Here is a 7,953-nt window from a genome sequence, read left to right on the forward strand (position 1 = left end):
TACTAAGACAAAAGCAACTGCATAATTTTTTATTTTTCCATATACATCTGAAAGAAACTTAGGATTTGCTCATACATGGTTTTTGTAACTTGTGTTTAGGAGTTATCTTACCATTTGAGAATCTGTTTTACATATAAAACCAAGAAACCATCCCATTCAGTATCTAGAGTAGATTAACAATTACAAGTTGGCACTAGAGTCTATATCACTACTCATTTACCCCACTAGCTTTAAACAAGGCTAGTGATGGAATGCAATACAACTGAATGAGTAAGAATTATCATTTAAGGCTCTATCTAGCAAGGGTTATGCTTTGCCAATGAATTAATAAACATAAAATAAATCCATGCAGAAACCCATAGGCTCATACTACCATACAGCAGTTTTACTAAACTATAATCAGAGCTGTTTGCAATCATTAATTCGTAATTCATCCTTTAGGGATTTCCCTACCTAATCTGTCTAAAACCATCTGTTAACAATGCTGAATAGCAAGAAAGCAGCTCTAATTCTTTTTGTGCAGGATCACTGTGAGGCAGTTTTGATTTAATTCTCTTTCTGCTGGACAACTACAAAAATTTGTTTAATCTATAGAAAAGTCATTAATCAGATCTCATAAATTTGAAAGATGAGATTCCATTGAAAAAGAGCAATTGATTTTCAGCTATGTCAGTAAGAAGCATCTTGCTTCAGCTACATGAAATGTGAGTCTCATTTATCACATCAAAGACTAAGGTGCTGTACATTACAAAGCAGTAGCCAGGCTGAACTCAAAGCCAACTTCACCATCCAAGGGTTCACAGAAAAAAAAACCTGAAACCACAGCTGGTAGTACTGTTGCTCATGTGATGAAATGTTCAAGTGTAATTTTTCTTGTAAAGCAGAATATCGTAATATTATTTTGTTACATTAATGATGTTAATTTAATTTGCCCATGTATTCTAAGGTACTCCTGTGCTCTCCAGCACACCTTAAAAACCACAACTGTAAATTATTATCATCTATTTCCCTTCCACTGTTCCATAACAACCTAGCTTCAATGACTAAATAGCTGTTAATTAAAAACTAGCCTCAGTAAAGGGAAACCTGCAACCACATCAGCCCAGAAATACAACTGATACTGTGACTAAAGTAATCACAATATCTACAGCCAGATGGCAAACTCGTAAGATTAACTCTCCTGCACAAATCAGGCTCCCTTTAGGGGCACAGAGTACCAAGTGTAGGCTGAGTAACAGTTGAGCTGCTGCAAGCTTCACTTTCCAGAAAAAGAATTTGTATCCAGTGGAAGATTCGTAATACTAACCACAAGCTCACAACTTAACCCACAATACCTATGGAACCAAAGGGAGGAGAGGAGTCTGTAAGTTAGTGACTAATTCAAACTAATGAGGTGCAACTGTGTACACAGGCAGCATACCATATGCTTCCAGACTCGACAGCAGTTAACGCGTATGACTCTGCATCTACAGCACAGTTTCTCTGCAGTACAGGATGTAAACTAAGAAGAGTTTAGCAGGAGGTTTGCTTCATTCAGTGCAAGTTACAACGCGAGCCTCTATGCCGTAATTCATGATTTTATTACTCAACAGTAGTGCCAAGTCTTGAGTCTAACGCAAGTACCAAATTAATTCACAAAGAAGAAAATCCTGGAAAAGGGGAGAAACAGCTTCCAAAAGCTGGCAAGTTACCAGAATTTTTAAAGTACTGAAGGATAAAGACTAGTACCCAAGAAGCATTTTAAAAGGCATCCACTCAGATTCTTTTTTTTTTTTCCCCTCAGATGCACTGAAGAAAGCAATGAGTTTTAGATGAATATTGATTACCCTATTTTTTCCAAAAAGGAATTTGCCCATCCTCCAAAGAGAGCCATAAGGGGCAAAGCGTAAGCCCTGGCACCATACTGGAGCAAGAACAGCCAACAATATAAGAACACTTTAGCACCTTAGAGGTGGGAAAGGGAAAGACCTAGAGGTACCAAAAATGCCTAGTGAAACAAGGCAGCCAAGGGACTTGCTGGAACAAATCTCTCACAGTGCATCTGCTGCATGAGAAATGTAAATAAGTTGAAATGGATGAGAGCTTGGACTGAATGCTGAAGTTCAGGAAGGGAATGAGACTACACATATTCCTTAATTTTATGAACGTTGTCCAGAGAGTATATGAGACATTTCTATTTAGTCTCTAGAGGAGAAAGAGAAAACGCTTTTGATTTGCAACAGGTTCAAAAGTAGGTATGTAATGAGCCTGTACTGCAATACAATACTACAACTACAGACATTCAAACATCAGCTTATATACAAGACTGATGCATGACGCAGAGGAAAAACAGATAGGGAAAACATGGTGGGGGTTTTTCCTCTCAGTTTTTGTAGACTTCCAAGAATAAAAAGCTAGTCATATCAAGTTAGAAGTCTAACAGTGCTCTTAATATAGGACTCTCTGCTTTAAAGGTGTTGGCAAAAAAAATTTAAGACAAATCCATTACTGAATAATTCCCAAGATTACTAGTTTTACAGCTATTAAGTTTAGAATAAATGAACAGTCATTGAAAGGTATCATGTGCACATATGGCACTTATGATACATAAACCTCTTACATAGGTTTTAGCTAGTGTTGGCACCACACATGCATACATACTCCCAAAGATAAGCCTTATGAAGTTCCTTTGCTACATTCAAAGGAAATATCCTTCAGTAAGAAGATGTATTAAGGTCCATGTCTACAAGTATATTGAAGAACTGAATGCAAGTTGCTGTTTGGAGTTCTGCTGCTACTGAGTACAACACGAGCAACCTAGTAATTTCCAGTCACCTGAGGACTTCCAAGCCAACGAGACCATAAACCAGCTTCACCAAAGACACTGCTAGCCTACAGACAAAATTCAAAGACCAGTGTCATGGAACAGTAGCATGGTGAACTCCATGTCTACATTTTTACATTTCTCTTAAATGTCTCTCTTTGATAGAACATGCTTGTTCAGTTCCACGGAGAGTAACATCAGTTCCACTAAACATACTTATTTAAAATAACTTACCAGTTATTATGGTCCATTTCTTCAGGAGTTATAACCCTATAACAGAACAGAGCAGTTATTCATATTTGTGCTCAACTACAAAAGAAAGTGAAGCGATATCTGCTCCAGAATGTATTTATGTGATGTACTCAGAGAATCTGTGTGGAATCAAAGTGACTGCAGAAGAAGCTATGAAAATATTAGATAAAATGATCCAGAACTTGCAAACATTGATGTTATTCACTAAGACTTCAGGGACTCAAAGGTGCAATGGATTATATCAACTTTCTCATGCCATCTCCTGCTTAAAACTAGATGGACAGTGGAGGTATGGAAGTTGCCTGACACTTGTACATGGCAAATCAATAAAAAAATTAGGAAGAACAGAAGTAGTGGACACCCAAATAAATACAACATACTGGCAAAGACTCAATATAGTGTTTGTTAAAGGAATTTCTGCCTCACTAAAGAATTAGATTTCTCTGTAGAGATCACCAGTTACATGGATAAGGAGGGACTCTGGTTAAAGAAAACTAGGAAACAAAGTCCATACCAAAGGTTTCAAAGGATACCAAGCAAGCCTCTGAAAAACATGAAAGGCCATTTGTATGAGTATTTAACTCATTAAGAGACAGAATGATGAGAAGGAAGATGAAGGAAGGCAGGAAGTAAATGATTGCTTACTTTAGTATGGATTTCACAGAATCCTCCACTGGGATATGGGTTATTCTACATAATCATAAAGATGGAGGAAAGATAAGCAAGTAATAAAATGATGAAAATTTCCTGGTGATCCTAAGTTATTCAGGACAGTAAAGACAAGATCTGACTACAGCATTGCAGAAACATCTTGCAATGCTGACCAGGGAACAAATGTCAGGCAAAAAAAAGTAACTGCAGATTAAAGTGACACAGATAGGAAAGTACCACCCTAGCTTCCTATATGAAAGCTAGCTATCTATTACACCTCTCTTCTTGAGGTGGAACAAACCTGCTTCCTCCAGCCTCTCCTCTTCCATCACATGCTCCACTATGTCAATGTTTTCCCTGGTACTGGGGAGCCCAGAACTGTACGTGGTACTCCAGATGCTGTCTCACAAGTGCCAACCAGAAGGGAAGAATGATTTCTGCAGCCTGCTGGTTACCTTGCTGCTAACCACTCAGCGTGCAGCTGGCCATCATTGCTGACTCCTGTTCAACTCTGTCCTCCAGGTCCCCCATGTCTTTCCCTGCAAAGGTTCTCTGTAGACAGCTGACCCCAGCCTGCGCTGTTGCATGGTGTTATCCTGGCCCAGATGCAGGACTTGGTATTACTGCCTTTGTTGGACTTCACAAGCTTCCTGTCAGCTCATCTTTCCAGCCCGCCCCTCTGTCACAGCAGCCCCATCCTCCAGCGTACCAGACACTCCTCAATTTGCTGCAGGGGAGTTCACACGCCTGTTGAACATGCTGGCCCATCATCCCAACATTCAGATCATTAATAAAGATGTTAAACAATACTGGCCTCTCTATCAGTCCCTGAGGGACACCACTGGTAATTGACCAAAAAGAACAAAAAATTACAGAAAAGGTCATTGACTACATACAGACCTCTAGCTTGATCCAATATGGCTACTCTAAAGTCATAACTCCAGTCTGAAAACTGTATCAGTGAGGTTTTCACATGAATGGGAAAACATCGGCTGTCGGCTCTTCTTTGGGCTATGTAACTCCAGAAACTTCTGGAAAAACAGAATACTGGCAGAACATTATGTAACTATACAACATTTACTGAAATGGGAATGATTTTAGCTGGCTTCAGAGAAAGCAAGGAACCACCACCACAGTAAAGCTCAAGGCATGTACCATTGTTAACTTATGCAGAATCCAAGACTGCCAGTAACAAAGTTCAGAAACAGTGGTACCATGGGCTTTTTGTAGCTATTTACGCTTTCATTTTGACTATATAGGCCATGCCAACTCCAAAACCTGACAGGATCTCCTGTAACAAGAAAGTTGGGAAAACTTGTTCAGTAACATGTGGGCACACAATCATTCTCCAAAGTGCCTGTGACAAAACGGGCCTTCTGAAGGCTGTGCAGCCGGCTGTAACCACAACAGGTCTACACTTGGGATGCTGGAGGATGGGTCACCTTCAACTATGAAAACTGACTTTGTTCTTTCAGGAACATACGCAGACAGAGCTCACAGTTCCCTCTCTGTGAGCTTTTCCCCAAGAACTTTCACCCAAGGCTGACAAAAACCTAGTCTGAAGTTTTTCAGAGTGCTTCCTTAGAACAGATCCAGACAGACAGACGGACTCCTACAGCTGTGAAGACACCCAGCTGCTGCCAGACTAGCGAACAGGTACATAATGGCAGCTGAGGAGGAAGTCGCTGGTGGAGCCACATCCTGGAAAGTGCTTTTTCCCTGTCTTTGCCTTTCCTCAACTGTTTAAATGACTTGTTATTAAATGAGTCAGCACTGACCACTCTAAACACCCTTCCTGACTTGTGTTGCCAAAAACTTTCCATAAAAAAAAAAAAACCCCAACATAATTAGACTGGAAATGGGTAGCAGCACTGAAGGAGATGTCTAGATTTTAAAGAACACTGTACTATTTACATGTGGAACACTGAACTAAAGACACCTATCCAGGAGAAGAGAATTCTACTTGTTCTAAAGAAAATTTTGGAGTTTGACCCCAAAAGCCATATTTTCTGAATTGCCTGCCACGTGCTTTGCACAATAGTGTAGAATTATTCTCTTCGCAGTATGGATATGTAGATAGTGAAAAAGAAGTGTTAGCAAATATGCTTAATACTGCAGCTTAAATCTGCCTTTTTTTTTGGTGGTACTATTAGAAAAAGGCCACATCAGGGTCTGAACAGATGTAGAGAAAATGAAGACCCAATTTAACTCTGTAAATAAGTTTTAAAATCAAGTTTACTAATAAACATATGCAATAACTACTCTAAGGGTAATTTCTCCTGCTGGGAAAACAGGAATCTTATACACTACTGCTGGCAGCAAATATACTCAGATACTATATAGTCTATAAGAAAAAAAATCAAGCTGCAAAATGCAATTTAAAAAAATCAAATAAAAATAACCCTCACATTTGCTGAGTAAGAATAAGCGGTCGAACACACATTTACAGTATTATACATCAATTAGGACAATGCACTGTACAGTACATGAATTTAAATAAGAAGCAATGTAGCCTTTTTTTGTTTTTTGCTTAAAGAAAATATATTTAGCTCCACAAGAGAGACTGAAAGTGAATTTGTCTGACATGGCACCTTTTGTTTCCTCTTTACTTAAAATACATAGTAAAAAGCAGCAGAAACATTCTGACTTTTTTTTAAGTAGTATATACAAGTATCACATAGCGCTTCTCAGCTTTTAACAAAAGGGTAAACTGTGAAGTTAACTTCACAGCAAGAATAAATCCCTTTGCAAGTGTATTTCGTACAAGCAGAAAAACAAAGTCCTGAGTGTTACTGCTGATACATAGCTTATGCAGAATATGAAAACAAAATTCTGAGATTAAGTACTCTATAAACACCCTTTCTGCATAAATGCCCAAAGCAAGCCAGCCAGCGAGACCGAACAATCCAGCTGAAACACTACAGACAGGACTGATAAACCAGTGCAGTAAGTGGAGCATTTTATCAGGCAAGTGTAGGGAGCTACTGCTGATACCATCAGCAACTTCAGGCTGCATCTGAATGGAGCTCAGGGCTCCTGCTTCAAGGGAACAAGCTCATCTAAAGGAGCACTTTACCAGGAAAACAGTAAGCTCCGATGCTCAGGCACCTTACACTGTATACAAGGGAAGTGAAAGATGCTTAGAGCTTCTGGAACGTGCAGTCATAGGTTTTTATGGTGAATGAAAAATCATACATGACATATTGCATGTGTAATGAATCCACAGAGAAATAAGACTGGTGTTCTTAAAGAGTATTCCAGAGGAATAAGAATGTGCACATCTTCACAGAAATCTGTTAAAAGTAAGAATTTAAGATACGCAGTGAAATTCAGCCTTTGCAATTGGAGGGGTTTCTGTTTACTCTTAAGCTTCATAGAAGTGGTCTCCATGTTTTATCTCTCTCGGTTTTTTCAGGAGCGGAAAATTCATTGAACTTTAATTTTACTTTGCCTTGGAACAAGTGGTTTAATCCCTTCGATGACGGGCTTCTTCAAACTGACTAGAATTCTTCAGAGAAAGAACAAATCGCCATGATAAGTAGAGAAACACAATTACCCATCACATACCCTCCCTTCAGCCCATCCATACAAATGCAAAACAAGGCTTAAAACAGTTTGTTTCCAGATGGGCTATGATAGTATAAACATAACTTGACCTCACCAGGACTAGTTATTTTTGTATAGCCGTTACACATTGTTCAAAGATTTTGTACAGATAGGTTTTCACTTGCTAGCTTTAACAATCAGTACTCGAAGTACAAAAATGCTACACAGCAAACGCTGTGCTATCTTCATACATGCTTTTTCAAGAAAGACAAATTTGATTGGGTATATCAAACACCAATTTTGCAACTACAGATCTAAAAAAAAACAAAAAGCACCAACACCAAAGCGGCGGCTGGCCTATAATTACTTAGGCAGGCTACTTGAAAGCCTTGATTTTTATTTTTTTCAAGCTCATTTAGCACCGTGCGGGACACATTAAGAGGTCACCGAGGCACAGTCTGCGTATTATTTAACGGCTTAAAATTCGGGCACTGTCCTCAGGTGCGATAAGAGCTCCAATCAGTGCAACGCTCGGGCCGGACCGCGAAAACACAAAGCTTCGCCAAATCCCCTGGAAGTCGACCGCTCTCACCCGGCACCGAGCGGGGAGAAAAGGAGACCGCTCCCACGCGGAAAACCATCAGGCGAGAGACCTGGGAAGCGGGGGCAACTCGGGCGGCGGCGCAGCCCCTCAGCCTGCC

At 39.7% G+C, this 7,953-nt stretch overlaps 1 protein-coding gene across 1 annotated transcript in view; it reads right to left on the reverse strand.

The window, feature by feature from the left end:
* CTNNAL1 (catenin alpha like 1) overlaps positions 1 to 7,893 on the reverse strand; it is a 57,463-nt gene extending 49,570 nt beyond the window's left edge. Inside the window, exon 1 of the mRNA XM_009643509.1 lies at positions 7,795 to 7,893. Within this exon, the coding sequence (XP_009641804.1) occupies positions 7,795 to 7,893 (99 nt within the window). The remainder of the gene's footprint in view (positions 1 to 7,794) is intronic.
* Positions 7,894 to 7,953: the final 60 nt, after the last annotated feature.

Source organism: Egretta garzetta, unplaced genomic scaffold (genome assembly GCF_000687185.1).
Source record: "Egretta garzetta isolate BGI_Z169 unplaced genomic scaffold, ASM68718v1 scaffold88, whole genome shotgun sequence".
NCBI classification, from domain to species: domain Eukaryota; kingdom Metazoa; phylum Chordata; class Aves; order Pelecaniformes; family Ardeidae; genus Egretta; species Egretta garzetta.